At 36.0% G+C, this 16,673-nt stretch overlaps 1 protein-coding gene across 2 annotated transcripts in view; it reads right to left on the reverse strand.

Annotated features, from left to right (window-relative positions):
- Nucleotides 1–16,673, reverse strand: part of TMEM135 (transmembrane protein 135) — a 282,194-nt gene that overhangs the window by 175,504 nt on the left and 90,017 nt on the right. Inside the window, exon 5 of one of the 2 annotated variants that reach the window (XM_006864949.1) lies at nt 5,080–5,145. The exons of the other annotated variant lie outside the window; for it this stretch is intronic. Coding sequence (XP_006865011.1) covers nt 5,080–5,145 — 66 coding nt within the window. The remainder of the gene's footprint in view (nt 1–5,079; nt 5,146–16,673) is intronic. 2 annotated transcript variants of the gene reach the window in all.

Here is a 16,673-nt window from a genome sequence, read left to right on the forward strand (position 1 = left end):
CCTGCGATATGCTGATGATACAACCTTGCTTGCTAAAAGTGAAGAGGACTTGAAACATATACTTATGAAGATCACAGAGCACAGCCTTCTATATGGATTACATATATATTCTTAAAAGTAGCAATTTTAAAAATACACATGTATGTACAACTCTAAAAATGGATAATACAGGGTCACTGAACTATGCATATAAAAACTATTAGATCAGTGTATGCTCTGATATGTATATTTTCGATCACAAAATTAATTACATTTAAAATGAAAATAAGAATACATGAGTTCATTAAAGCATTTAGTTCTAGGTTTCCTTGTTAAATAATTTTAATAGACTTAAAGAAACTACTTTCTGAATTAAACTGAAACTTAAACTGGATGTTTAATTTGAATGTAATTTCACCTTTGGTAATGTATCTTAGGTGAATAAGTCATTTAGCTAGTAAGTAAAAGTAAATAAATTTCAAAAATATAAATATCAAGATGTAAATTTTATATTTTTTAATTCATAAAAAAGTCTTTCGTTGCAAATGTACCATTTTACTAGAAACTTCATGATTTGAAGTAATATAGCACTACCATTTATCTTAAACACATATATGTGGTGGTGTTGTTCAATGTCATTGAGTCAGTTCTGACTCAAAGCGTCCCTGTATAGGGTTTCTGGGGAGTGACTCGTAGGTTTGAAACGCTAACCTTGTGGTTATCAACTCAATGCTTGCCCTACAGTGCCACACGAGGACTCGCATATGTCTATGTTGGTGTTAAGTGCTGGCAAGTCAGTTCTGACTCAGAGCAACCCTATATAGGATTTCCAAGAAGTGGCTGATGGGTTTGAACTGCCAATCCTGTGGTTCAAACTGACCTTGCGAGTGCCACACCAGGAATCCAATGTCTATAAAGATATTCAAATAATTATATTTAAGCATGGGAACACTGAACGTTTTAAAATTGGGAAAGGTGTGCAACAGGGTTGTGTTATTTCACCATACTTATTCAACCTGTATGCTGAGCAAATAATACGAAAAGCTGGGTTCTATGAAGAAAAATGTGGCATCAGGATTGGAGGAAGACTCATTAACAACCTGCAATATGCAGATGATACAACCTTGCTTGCTGAAAGTGAAGAGGACTTAAAACATTTACTGATGAAGATCAAAGAACACAGCCTTCGGTATGGATTACATCTCAATGTCAGAAAAACAAAAATCCTCACCACTGGACCAATAAACAACATTCTTATCAATGCAGAAAAGACTGAAGTTGTCAAGGACTTCATTCTTCTTGGATCAACTGTCAACACTCGCGGAAGCAGCAGTCAAGAGATCAGACGACACATTGCATTGGGCAAATCTGCTGCTGCACAGGAACTTTTTAAAGTATTGAAGAGCAGAGACGTCAGCTTGAGGACTAAGGTGCGCCTGACCCAAGCCACGGTATTTTCAATAACCTCATATGGATGCGAAAGCTGGACAGTGAATAAGGAAGATCGTAGAAGAATTGATGCCTTTGAGTTGTGGTGTTGGAGGAGAATACTGAAAGTGCTGTGGACTGCCAAAAGAACCAATAGATCTGTTTTGGAAGAAGTGCAGCCAGAGTGCTCCTTGGAGGCCAAGATGGCTAAGCTTCATCTCTCATACTTTGGACATATTGTCCAGAGGGAACAGTCGCTGGAGAAGGATGTCATGCTGGGTAGGGTGAAGGGTCAGAGAAAAAGAGGAAAACCCCCAACGAGATGGATTGGCCAGGTGGCATCATTGATGGCGTCAAGTGTGGCAGCGGTAGTGAGGTTGGTCCAGGATCAGACATTGTTTCGTTCTGGTGTGCATGGGGTCACTATGAGTCGGTTCCAACTTGATGGCACCTAACAACAACAAGCTTATATTTATCTTAAGCTAAAATTGATTAAATGTAAGTAACAAAGTAATATTTGTCACAATACTTTCTAAATGTATCTATTTCTTGTGCGTCAGATAGATGAGATCCTTGTTATGCACCAAGCATGTACCAAACTTGAAACAAATATGTCTAACAAGGACTCCAACACTCTTGCTGCAGCAATCATGTTAATTGACTGTTCTACATAACTTAATGCATGCTCTTACAGTGAAAAAAAAAAACACACACACACATAAAAGTTCCCATTCTAATACCTAATTCCATGCACTAACATAAAATTAGTAACTGGGCCAAACTCACATTAATCTTGCCAAAATATCAACAAGCAATGCTACTCTTATTCTATTTCATATACGAAATTCCTAAGTACACTTTATTTTATCTGTCTTATCTTATTTAAACTAAACAATATTCCTTGAGTTCAAAGAAGAAAAGTTGGGAAACATTTCTCTACAACAGTGACTTGCAAGAGAACCTAAGAATTAAAATTGGTGTGTGAGTGTGTGTGTGTGTATATATATATATATATACACACACACACCAATTTTAAATACATATATTTAACATTTATATATATAGAACATTTAACATATATATATTTAACATTTGTATGTTTGAACCCTAAACTAGAGAAGATCACTGGGCAACAATAATCTTGTTTTACAGAGCTCCAGAGGCAATTCTGACACACCACCACAATTGAGAATTATAAGTTGAAAGGGTTCAGTAGAAAGAAAGGGTATACAATGCTGCCTAGAAGTAGAAAATGTTAATGCTGTTTGAAATCCAGAAGATCATCTAAATCAACTCAAATCCTGAAACATAAATCTATAATTCTGAGAAGTTAAGTGCATAGTTCATAATCATAAAGTCAAGAAGACAACTCAAGTCAGAGCAGACTAGTGCTCTTTCCACCACTCAGCCTCCTTTCAGACAGTAAAATTGTTGTTGCTGTTGTTAAGTGCCATCAAGTCAGCACTGACTCATAGTGACCTTGTAGAGGGTTTCTGAGGAGCAGCTGGTGAGTTTGAACTACCAACCTTGTGGTTCAAATCAACCTTGCGGACCCACTGCTTTATCCTGTAGCACCATACCAGGACGCCACAGTAAAGATGAGAGAATAGTTAAAACTGTGCCCAACAATACCAGGTTTATCCCCTGAAGCAATATTCAGTAACTGGGGGAGAAGTAGATCTAAAGGTGGTTGCTTTAACTTCCTCCCCAATGGGTAAGATATATATATAATCTCAAATGTGTTGATATGCTCAGATGACATGTATAATCATCTTAGATATATTTTCCCAACCCTCTTCTAACAAAAGGTTAAGTTTAAAAGTTCATTGTCAGTCCCCAAAAGAAAATGCATACTGAAATCTACAATTAATTTTTAGCATTCTAGACAGATGAATATGACTGACCTTACTAATAAAAATACTTTCTCAAAATAGCATCGTATACTCCAATTTAAGAGGACAAATAAATCAATTAAGACTATTTTCACAGGGAAAATATATTTTACAAATCAATACTAATGCAATTTAACACTATAAATTAAAGAGTATATATGTTTAGTTTGAAATAAAGGTATAGCAGCCTTACAAAGAAGAGCACTATAATGAATAACATTGTGAATGGGGTGAATTTGTTGAAAGAATAACTGATAGTGTTCCCACACATTATTCACTAGGTTTTTACATAGTCTGCTTTTACTTTGTAATCTGTAGTCCTCAAAAGACTTTTTTTTTTTATAAAGTCCATCTCTACACTTAAAAATAAATAAATAAATAATATAAAGAGTGTATATTTTCCAATAGACTGTAGTACAGTTCAAAGCACTAACTGCCACAGAAATACACACAGAAGATGAAGTAATTCAGTGAGACCTAGCAAATAAATATGTCAAATAATCATTTATACACATACAGTTATATAATTACTCTTTTACTCCTTAGATATTCACTCATTTCCAAACTCCGACTGTAAATATCTGGGTTACTGAATTGTAAATATTAAATAACATAGGATTAAACACCAGAATAAAATCAAACCAAACCCACTGCCATCAAGGCTGTAAACCTTTACAGTAGCAGAAAGTCTCGTTCTTCCATATTGTTAGCAGCCCACTGCTTATCTTACAGTGCCATGTTGTTGGTAAGTGCCATCGAGTCAGTTCCAACTCATAGTGACCCGCCCTGTATTGGGTATCAAGGTGCAGCTGGTAGGTTTCATCTACCAACTTTGTTTGCAGTCCAGTGCTGATCCTACACCAGAAGTCCAACAGGGAGCACTATATTTTTCCTCAACTATTTACTAGCAGAATAGGAAAAGGAACATGAGGAGGTAGACATACTCAACCTCAACCCAGTTATGATTTTACAAGGGGACGAATAAAGAAAAAACAAGCTGAATGTCAATTTGGTTGGTAACCATTTTTGAGTGAAAATTATTTCAGGTGGCAGACAAAATTTTTTTTTTTTTTTAAGAATTCACAAACATTTGCAAAAGTTTATTCTGCATCTTAATTGAGCCTCACCTACCAAAAGAAAAGACTAACTTCTCTCTCTTTTTGTAAACGTCAATGTTTCAAATCATTTATTACATCCTAAGAAAAAAGTATCAGGTCTATAACATACAGTTAAGTAGAAAGGAAAAAGTAGGGAGTTATTTTCAGTACAGATTTATATGTTCTGTAGTTAATATAAAAATTAAATGTTATTTTAAGAGTAAAAGCAATTGATAGTCAAAGATTAAAAGGCTCAGCAAATTATTTTCAACCCAACATCTAGTTCTTCTTGACTATGAATGAGAGTAGATTTATATGTCAGACACATCCAATATTATATAAATCAGGTATTTTCTCAAAGTGTTTTATAACCAAAACCAGCTGTCACGGAGCTGACTGTGATCACAGTGACCCATGTGTGTCAGAGTAGAATTATGCTTCATTGGATTTCTAACATTTCAGATTTTTCCAAATGTTCAGAACTAGATAAGCAGGTCCTTCTTTTGAGGTGCAGCTGTGTAGACTTGGCCCTTCAATCATTAAGTTAGTAACCAAGCATATGAACTGTACAACCAAAGGATTCCTTGTTACATAAAGCATCATAGAATTCTCCATATTTTATATTTTAAAAGCAATAAGCTATAACTTAAGAACTAATAATGATATGAAAACTCTCAGCTTACTTCTCCATTTCTTAATGTTGTGATGGTTCCTCGTGCCACAGCCATTCTAAACAGTGTTTCAGTGGCCTGTGAATACAACATTGAAAACATATTACTTTATAATGTCTACTCAACCATACAATCCATCTCCAAAATATTCTATTACATTCCCAGCAAATTTCTACAGAAGCATCAACAAGGTACAATAAGACCAAGGAACTCAAAATTATACCCAAAAATATCATTTTCACATTCTTTTCATGTTGTCAAGAGATCAAACTGAATTGTTTCAAAACGTTATTTTGATGTTTTGGCATGCTTTCAGGTCTATAGTTTCAAAGTAGTTCACTTATATAAATTTAAATCTTAGTATGATGAACAAAAAATCTACATAAAAATGAAGTACACTTCAATTTGATTCAGAATTGATCATTTATTCTGATTTGCAATTTCCATTAGAGTTCAGTTCAATTCACTTAACTACTACAGAAATACAGGCAGAAGATGAAGTAATTCATGAGGTCATATATTAAATAGCATCCCCAAAATATTATTGCTGTTTCCAATGCTACCCATCTTGCAAATGCCAAGACATTTAGACTCAGTAAAATATGACTTAGTATTATATCCAAAGAACATGTAATGGAAAGCCAATGGACACAGGGTAGAAATAGTGTAACACTTCAAAAACAGAAAAGAAGATTAATAAGTAATATGCTAGTCCAGTAATTACTCATTTATTCAACATTTCCAAAGCACTGTAAAGGGCACCCCTTGAAGGACTTACAGAGTGACCTAAGAAAGACTGCTGTTATCAAGAAGTTTACATTCTGGGATAGAATAGGAGTAAAATACACAAATAAGTCATATGTTGCTGCTGTTGTTAAGTGCTGTCAGGTTGGTTCTGACCCACAGTGACTCTATATAGGGTTCCCTAGGAGTGTCTGTCTGGTGAGCCTGAACTGCCGACTTTCTGGTTCAAACTGACTTTGCAGTCCAGCGCATTAATCCACAGCAACACACCAGGACTCCATTAAGTCATATAATGATATGAATAAAAATAAAACATGGTTAAGTATTTAAAGAATATGCATAAGAAAGGGGTATTTTAAGTATTTTACTATGAGGATGGGCTCTTTCAGGAGATGATAAATTTAGCAGAAACCTAAATGAAATGAAAAAGTGAGCAGTCTAAATGGATATGACAATGCTAATGACAATAAAAACTGCTGACACTAACTGAATACCTACTTTTTGCCAAAAATTATTCTAAGAGATTTCAATATATCAACTAATTTAACAACTGGAGGGATGGGGTTCTAGTCAGAAGCGACAAGAAGTACACCAGGCCTGGACACAGGCTGATGCTTGGCACATTCAAGAGTGAATTAAGATGGCCTGAAGGGTTTAAGGAAGACACTGTTAGAACATGTTGGAGATGAGGTCAGAAAGAATACGTGTTCATCTGTTCAGTCTTACTGACAAGTGTTTTCATTTCTGGCATAAGAGGAATGTACTTCTAACCTTCAAAGAATGTTCTACTAAAAGTAAATGTTAAGAATTAATATACATATATAGCATTAGACATTAAGCACTGGGTTACTAACTGCAAGCTAATGCAAGGATGACAGTTCAAAACCATCCATCACTCCTCAGAAACTACACATCAGGTCGTTATAAGTCAGAACTGACAACAACAACAACAACAACAACAAAGATATTAGAGAACTCTACATTTAAAAACTGAATGCCCACCCATCTAAATATATCCAAAAGGCGGAAAAGATGTGCTTTTTGGGGAGAATGTTTTGGAAATGAAATTCAATAAGTATCAGTTCGGAACTGGACATCAGGAGATGGGTCAGAACACTAAAACTATTTGAGTATATGGAGAGTTGATTATAGCCAGTGAAATACATAAGATGATCCAAGAAGAATGAAAAGAGAGGGGACGTGTTGGGGAAGCTACGGAATAACAATGGTTAGAGAGACAGACAAAAGAATCACAAAATATCCCAAAAGATGATAGAAAATTTTAGGATGGGAAAGAAAAAAACACCTTTGCAACATTACATAGACCATTATAGACCAAGAACCAACAACATCAGACAACCTGAGATTAACATACATGACACCTCCACCAGGAATCAATCCAGATAACAGAAGTATATAAAGTCAAACAAACCAAACCTACAAGGCTTAAAATAAGGAACTAGAGATATCAATTTATAATGACGTCAACTACAAAGCAAAACGAAGGAATAGTGTAGATACAGAATTTTCAAATAGTGAGGAAGTCAAGTAGATTTCAAGACAGAAATAGACTGTTCTAAGTCCATTTTAAATGTGAAAAAAATGACACAATTAAAGGAGCCTCAAAGTAAATTTATACACTTCACTTGGAAATAAAAATAGATGAAAATCAAAAGGATTTAGTAAAAGTTGTTATTGTTTTTAAGTGCCATTGAGTCAGTTCCAACTCATAGCAACACTATAGGTTTTCCAAGGAGTAGCTGGTGAGTTTGAACTGTCGACCTTGTGGTTAGCAGTCTAGTGCTTATCCTACAGCACCATACCAAGACACACCAGAAATTAAAATGAAAAGATAACCCAAAAACAAACAGAATTCAAGGCAGAAAGTTTATGCTGAACAAAGAAACCAGCAACACCACACACACACACACACAAAAAAAAAAAAAAAATCACACAGCAAAATGACAACAATGAAATCATGTTGTTGTTAAGTGCTGTCGAGTTGATTCCAATTCAGAGCAACCCTGTATAAGGTTTCTGAGGAGCAGCTGGTAGGTTAGCAGTCCAGTGCTTATCCTACAGCATCACACCAGGACTCCATCGATAATAACACTGAATGTGAATGGATTAAAATCACCAGTCAAGAGACAGAGAGGAGCAATGTGGATAAGAAAACAGGATCCTTCAATATGCTGTCTACAAGACACACATACTACACACAAAGACAGAAATAGACCAAAATCACAGCCAAATTTATTGCAGCACTATTCATAATAGAAAAAAGATGGGAGACAGCTCCAGCTTAAATGCCCAACAACCGCAGAAAAGTTAAACTTGGGGAAACACACACAATGGAATACTACACAAATTGAAGAATAATGATGAATCTGCAAAGCACCTCACAACATGGATGAACCTGGAGAGCATTATGCTAAGTGAAATTAGTTAATCACAAAAGTACAAACATATGAAACCACTGGTGTAAAGAGCTCAAAAAGTTTTCTTGATAAAAGAAACATTCTATGATAGTTAAGGAGGAGGCTGTTGTTGTTGTTATGTGTCGTGGAGTCGGTTCCGACGCATAGCAACCCTGTACAGGGTTTCCGAGGCTGGAAATCTTTACGGGAGCAGAAAGCCTCATCTTTTAGAGGGAAGGAAAAGTATTCACCAGCTAGATGGTAGATACAGTTAACATGGGTGACTGGATATGCAATATACAACAAGAGAGGGAGGCTGACTTAGGAAAGATGAATGTAGTGGAAGACAAAGGGAGGAATGGATAAGAAAACAGGATCCTTCAGTATGCTGTCTACAAGAGACATCAAAAAGATGGAAACAGCCTAAATACCCATCAACAGAAAAATAGTTACACAAACTTTACTATATACACACAATGGAATACTATAAAATGTTGAAGAATAATGATAAATCTGTGAAACACTTTACAACATGGTTTTGAACCTGGAGGACATTATGCTGAGTAAAATTAGTCAATCACAAAAGGACAAACATTGTACGAGACCAATGCTGCAGAAAGTTAAAGGTTTTCTTGATGAAAAACAATCTGTGATGGCCTTGGGGCAGGGGGGCCTCATGAACTAGAAGGTAGACACATGCTAATTTGGGTGACAAGGAAGGGAAGTTAGCAAAGGAAAGATGAAGGTAGTTGGCGACACAAGGAAAAGTGAAATGGTTAAAGTGAATAGAGGTAAATGCTGTTAACTGTTGGTACATGGAGGAGATTGCAAACATGTAGTGAAAAGCAAAGTCTATGATTCATTGAATGTAAAACTGATGAGCTGCTTGGTAAACTTTCACGCAATTCACAATAAAAAAGTTGAGGAAAAAATAACTATTAAATCACATTATTATGAAATTTCATTATACAAGGAATCAGCACTGGTCAACAACAATAGCTGTAATTAGAAGACAAAAGAACCAAGCCTTCACATTTTCAGAGGAAAGTAATTTTCCACATCAAATGTTACATTGGACAAACTCTCAATCAAGTGCACAGATAGAATAAAACCACCTTCAGAGATGCAAGATCAAAAATACTACTTCTGAGCCACTTTTTCTCAAGAAGCCACAATCAATAAATATGAAGTAAATCAGAAAAGAAGATAAGAGGGAAACCAAAAGGGGAGAGGCAAAGCCAAGTCCCAAGTGATCAAACCAGACTGGGCCAAATGAAGTGGCTCCAAAGGGGAGAAATGTAACTAACAGATTACAGATGTCTTTGACAATACTGAGAGGAATTTCACTCTCTGTCACAAATTCAGAAACAGAATTAGTGATAGGTACAAAGAAAAATTAACCAATAAAAAGTGAGGCCAATGGAAACAAGCTCCTGGACAGAGTAGAAGCAAAATGTGGAACAAAATTCAAAATCATAAAAATGATCAGACTTAGTTTGAGAGACTGGTGGAACCCCAGAAACTATGGTTCTTAGATACTCTTCAAATCTGGAACTGAACTCACTCCCAGAGACCACCTTCCAGCCAAACAATAAACAGGCCTATTAAGTGAACAACAACACTGATGAGAAACATACTCTTCAGAACAATCAACCATGTAAGACCTAAAGGGCAGCCTTGTCCAAACACAAAGTTCAGAAGGCAGGCAGGGACAGAAAAGATGGCCGAATGGAAGCAGGAAACCAAGGAGAGACTGGGAAGAACGCTGTTACACTAAGGAGATTGCTGCTAACATCACAAAGCAAAATGAGAATAAATTGTTAAATGGAAAACTAATTTGCTCTATAAAGTTTCACCCAAACCACAATTTAAAAGAAAAAAGTGAGGCAATGATTAATTATTTTAAAAGAACAAGGTAGCTAAAGAAGTTGCTACAGTGGCTCAGCTATGAACAGTTACATAGTTTAAATATGATAAGTATTACATATTACTTTAACCAAATTTATTTACTATCATATTGGAAATTGGAAAAATCCCCATCTCCTCCTCAAAGTATAAGAAAACCGTCTTCCATAGTAAGAACTCAGCAATGTGTAAAATTCAACCAAGAAGAACAGTGCAAAGCATGCCAACATAGAAGTAAAATAAATAACAAAAAACAAGGAAAGAATTTTCGAGGAGTTGCCTCTGGGTTGTAGAAAGTGATGGAAGAGATGAAGTACTACTGTTTTACTGTTAGCCTAGCAGCATATGATTTGATTGTTTAAAGTATTTACATGTAAATCTTTGATACAAATTTTATAAAGTTTTCAAAAAGTAACCAAGTATCCAGTTTTCTGGAGACATACAAAGAGTAATATACTTTGTATCAGAAGATAGTGGACAACTGAATGAGAGAATGCAAAACAAACAGTGAAAGAAAATTTCTCTTTCAAAAAGTATGGCAGCATAGGTAAGGAATGAGGTTAAGTCGGTACTAGAAAGAGAAGCAACGTGAAGAGAAATCTGATTAACAGGAAATTTTTAGATTAGAAAGATGTAAAAATAAAGTAAGAAGTAGTCTATAAAGTAGAAGAAGTTAAAAATACAGGCAGAACAAGAGCACACATAGCATTGTGTTGTTTTTATTGTCGTTAGCTGCCATCTAGGCAGCCCTCGACTTATGAAGAGCCCATAAATTAGAAAGTAGAACTGCTCCACCGGGTTCTCTTGCCTGTGATCTGTACAGAAATCACAAGGTGTTGTCTTCCACAGCGCCACTGAGTGAGTTTGAACTGCCAACCTTTTGGTTAGCAGTCAGTTACAAATCACTTGTACTACACAGAGAAGGTACAAATATAGGTAAACTAAGTCACTAACACTCTCCCGTCTCCCCCATGCCCCATAGGGAGATTGTCTTCTAATACGGCTGAATACGGATTATACTCAGAAAGGTAACATGAGGTGATGGAATTGAGAACTGCCAAGCAGTAATAGAAGTCCAACTAATCTTAGAAATCATAAATCTCTATGATTGCAAACCTACATGGTTAGAAAGCTAAAGGGATTTCATTAAGTGACTGGCAAGGCAAGGCAAAGCAAATGAGGAAACAGAGGATATGGGTGAAAGGGTTACTGCTTTAAATTTATTCTTACTGATAAAACATAACATGTAATTTATAAACAAAACAATTTTTTATACAATTTTTTGTTGTAATGAAGTGCCGTAGAGTCAGTTCTGACCCATAGTGACCCTGTATAGGGTTTCCAAGGAGCAGATGGTAAACTTGAACCATCAACCTTGCAGTTCAAACAGCTTTGCAGTCTGGTGCATTCACCCACATCGTCACAGGGTAGCAATTTTTATAAAATGAGTCTTGGTGAGGCACCATGGGTTAATGCGCTGGCACGCAAAGTGGGTTTGATCCGCAAAGTCAACAGTCCAAGCTCACCAGCCACTCCTTGGAAACCCTATCCAGGGTCACAATGGGTCAGAACCAACTCAACATCACTTAACAACTTTTAGAGCATTCTTATACATAAACACACATAAATACATCAAAAGGGGAGGCGATGGGAAGGCAGTGAATAGTTGGTGTTAAAAGGCCAAGGTGGAGTCCTGTTGTGGCACTGCAGGATAATGCACTTAGACTTCAAGGTCACTTTGAACTGCAAGCTTGGTAGTTCAAACCCACAGGCTACTCCTTGGAAATCCTATACAGGGTCACTATGAGTCAGCACTGACCCAAAGGCGCTTAACAACACCACCAACAGGCCAAATTAGAAAATAAAAAAGCTTTTGGAATAAATATTGATTTTTTTTTTTTCAATGCAGCACAACATATGAATATAGTTAAAATCCATAACTCACTGAGAGTTAAAAAAAAGACAGCTATTAATGGAGAGGGACTGTCAACATATCCAAGCAAATACACAAATTATAAATGAATAAATTTACTATGACATATTTTTATTAAAGCATGTAAACCCAAAGCTAAAAAAAATTACTAAAATATCTAAAAGAAAATTTCTCACCAAGGATATATATGCATTTTTTATGTTACGTTGTATCTTCCATACTCCTTTTTCTTTTGAAACCTTATTTAACCTAGTGATGTGATTTTTAACCGCACTTACACAGTCAGGTTCCTAACTGCATATATTTGAGGAGCAAAAGGGGAAAGGCAGAGTCAGACAAGACTTAGGATAAAATATGCACCAGTTTATCAAAACCACACCAAATTACTTTTTTATATCGTAAAATTCTGAGGCAATTTGAAGATCTAATTCTGTAATGTTTCCAAGCGAAGAATGACAAATTCAATCTTTTGTTTCAAACTAAATTGATTTATTTCATCAGCTCTTCCCACCAGCATTTTTAAGGATGTCTCATGGCACTATAGGATAAGCACTGGACTTCTAATGAGAATGTTGGTAGTTCAAACCCAACAGCCACTTCTCAGAACCCCTACAAAGAACACTGAGTCAGAAGGACTGGAAGGCACTTTAACTGCAACAAACATTCCATCGTAGTACTGTCAATTAAGCTAAACTTCCTTAATTTCTACAGGAAAGCAATGGGGTGTGCAACTTCATTTCAATCTCCAATAAAGACACTGCCTTTCATTTATTTATATCCAAACAAACATTAACAGGTGTTTTAAAACAATGTGGTGCAAGGCTAATTCTCAGCATTTGTAATTGACCAACAAATACTAGACTAAAATTTCCCTCTTCTCCAGTTTTTCGTTTTGCTCTTTAAAAAAAAAACTCTTACTGAGACTAAGGTAAACATTGGACTAATAATGTGGAGCTGTAGGATCAGCACTGGTAGTGTAGTGGTTACAAATCGGGCTGCGAACCTCATAGTCAGCAGTTCGAAACTACCAGCTGTTCCATGGGAGAAAGATGAGGCTTTCTGCTCCCTTAAAGATATACAGCCCTGGAAACCCTGTACAGGGTCTCTGTGAGAGCATAACAACAACAACAACCAACTTCTTCAGTCTGAAATTGATCAAACATATGATCAAGATGCACTGATAATTAATGGTAATTGGAATGTAGAGGTTGAAAACAAAGAGAAAGGATCCAGAGTTGGAAATAAGACCTTAGTGACAGAAATGATGAAGATAGCATGATAAGATTTTTGCAAGACCAATGGCTTATTCATTTCGATTACCATTTGACAATATAAATGCTACAATACATGTGGACCTTTAACAGATGGAATACAAAGGAATCAAACTGACCACATCTGTAGAAAGAGAAACAAATGAGCCAAGGACTGACTATGGAGCAAATCATCAATTGCTCCTTTTTAAGTTCAAGCTGAAGCTGAAGAAAATCAAACCACCACCACAAAAGCCAAAATATTACCTTGAGTATATCCTACCTGACATTAGAGATCATCACAAGAACAGATTTGATGCATTAGACACTAATGACCAAAACTCAAGAGTGTGGAATGACATCAAGAACATCATCCATAAAGAAAGTAAAATATGGTTTAAAAGACAGAAAAGGAAAAACCAAAATGGATGTCTTAAGAGACTCTGAAACTTGCTATTAAATGTACAGAAGCTAAAGCAACTGGAAGAAATGATGAAGTAAACTGCTGAACAAAAAATGTCAAAGGGCAGCTCAAGTAAACAAAGTCAAGTATTATAATGAAATGTAAAAAGACCTAGAGTTATGAAAAACCAAAAAGGAAGAACATACTCAGCATTTCTCAAGCTGAAAGAACTAAAGAGAAAATTCAAGTCCCAGGTAAGGATTCTCTGGGCAAAATATAGAATGATACAGGAAGAAACAAAAGATGGAAGAAATATATACCATTGCGCTACCAAAAAGAAGTAGTCTATGTTTAATAATTTCAAGAGGTAGCATATGATCAAGAACCAATGGTACTGATAGAAGTCCACGCTGCACTGAAGGTACTGGCGAAAAACAAAACCCTGGGAAATGACAGAATACAAACTGAAATGTTTCAACAAACTGGTGCAACACTGGAGGCCCTCACTCATCTATGTCAAGAAATTTAGAAAACACAGACAAAAGACTGAATGAGATCCATATTTGTGCCCACTGCAAAGAAAGGTGACCTAATAGAATGCGGAAATCATCAAACAATATCATTAATATCACAGGCAAGTAAAATTTTGGTGAAGATAATTCAAATACAGTTGCAGACATACATCAACAATGAACTGCCAGAAATTCAACCAAGAGTCAGAAGAGGACATGGAATAAGGGATATCATGGCTGGCATCAGATAACATCTTGGCTAAAAGCAGAGAATACCAGAAAGATGTTTACTTGTGCTTTATTGACTATGCATAATAAAGTATGTTTATCGTTGTAAAGGATGAGTATTCAGAATAATCATTGTGCTCATAAGGAATCTGTACATAGAACAATAGGCAGTTGTTCGACCTGAACAAGGGAATACTGAAGAGTTTAAAATCATGATGGGTGTGAACCAATCTGTATGCTGAGTAAATAATCCAAGAAGTTGGATTCTATGAAGAAGAACGTGGCATCATGTAAAATTGGAGGATGAGTTATTAACAGCCTGCAATATGCAGATGATATAACTTTGCTTACTAGAAGCAGAAAGATCAAAGTACAGATTGTACCCCAATGTATAGAAAATAAAAATCCTCACAACTGGCCCAATAAATAACATCATGATAAACAGAAAAAAGACTGAAGTTGTTAAAGACTTCATTTTGCTTGGTTCCACAATCAGCATTCAAGGACGCAGCAGTCAAGGAATAAAAAATTATATTGCATCAGGAAAAGCTGCTGTAAAAAAACTTTTTAAAGTGTCACTTTGAGGACTAAGGTTCACGTGACCCAAGCCATGGTATTTACTATTGCTTCATATGCGTGTGAATTTGGACAATAAAAATAAGGAAAACCTAAGAAGAATCAATGCATTTGAATTATGGTACTGGCAAAGAATGTGCCATGGTTGAAAGTACCATGGACTGCCAGAAGAACAAACAAATCTGTTTGGAAAGAATACAAACAGGATTCTCCTTCTAAACTAGGATTGTGAGATTTCATCTTGTGTTTTGGGGGCCTATTGTCAGGAGGAACTTGTACCTGGAAAAGGGTATCATTTTTGGACAAACGGAGAGTCAAAGAAAAAGCAAAGGACCTCCAATGACAAGGAGTGACATACTGGCAGAAACAAAGTTAAGAATATAACAACAATTGTGAGGATAGAGCAGGACCACGAAATGTTTTGTGCTATTGTGCATAATGTCACCATAAATCAGAACCAACTCGATGTCACCTAACAAGAACAAGATTGTGACGTGTATATTACAGAGAGAACTTCTCTGCATTAATCTACTCATCACAGAGATATATTTAAACACATTTTGTTTGGAATAAACCAGTGCATTTACGAAGTGGAGTCCCTGTAGCAGTACTGTTTTACTTATCCTGGTATCCTTGCCTTTAAAAGCATTATGACTATAATACCTACAGATTTGCATGGGTTAATTTAACCTGCTGTTTATAAACATAAATGCAAACATTCTTACACTTAGCAGATATTTGTGTGCTGCTGTGGGTTAATGCACTGGACCGTAAGGTTGCTTTAGAAACCCTAGAAACCCTATACAGAGTCACTATGAGTATGTATAGACTCGACGGCACTTAACGACAACATGAGTAAAGAAACTAGATTTCAACTATTTTTTCTACTATTTACTATGTGGGCAACCTTTAGTTTATTTAAATTTTCTAAACTCTTGACCTTCACTCTAAAAAGCTAGATAAACAAACAGTGGATCCAAGATCTACTTCTAGGAAAGCACTTTTTGAGATGGAAAGATGTTTGAGCAATATTAACTTTGACTTTTTAAATGTAAGAAGACAAAATGCACTAATAAAAGGTGAAAAGCCAATGATGCTTAATCACAGATGTAAACATAAAAAACATAAATCTATATCAAAAAAACATAGCACTTAATCCTACTTTATGATTATCTCTTTATTGTTCTGGTTCTCCAACCAAACAGTGAGCTCAGTCATAATGGCCATAAATAACATCTTTTATTCATGCATTCCCAGTGTGGCACTATACAGATAAGCAATAGACTGCTAACCACAGATTGGTAGTTCAAATCCACCAGCAGCTGCTTGGAAACCCTATCCAGGGTCACTATGATTCCGAATCAACTAGACAGCATACAACCACCACCACTACTACACCAAGGCAACCAGGACCTCCATACATATGCTGTGTCCCAATCCATTCTCACTCTTTTTCCCTCCAGGTGATTTACTGTAGTTCAACCCTTTTCCAGTTCATTAATTCCTATTCCCACCATACTTCTGTCAGTTTGTTGTGATGGTTTGAATGTTGTGAAGATGCTGACAACTACACCATCAGTATTTCAAATACCGACAGGGTCACCCATTGTGGGCAGGTTTCAGCAGAGTTTTCAGAAA

The sequence above is a fragment of the Chrysochloris asiatica genome, unplaced genomic scaffold (genome assembly GCF_000296735.1).
Source record: "Chrysochloris asiatica unplaced genomic scaffold, ChrAsi1.0 scaffold00074, whole genome shotgun sequence".
Taxonomy (NCBI): domain Eukaryota; kingdom Metazoa; phylum Chordata; class Mammalia; order Afrosoricida; family Chrysochloridae; genus Chrysochloris; species Chrysochloris asiatica.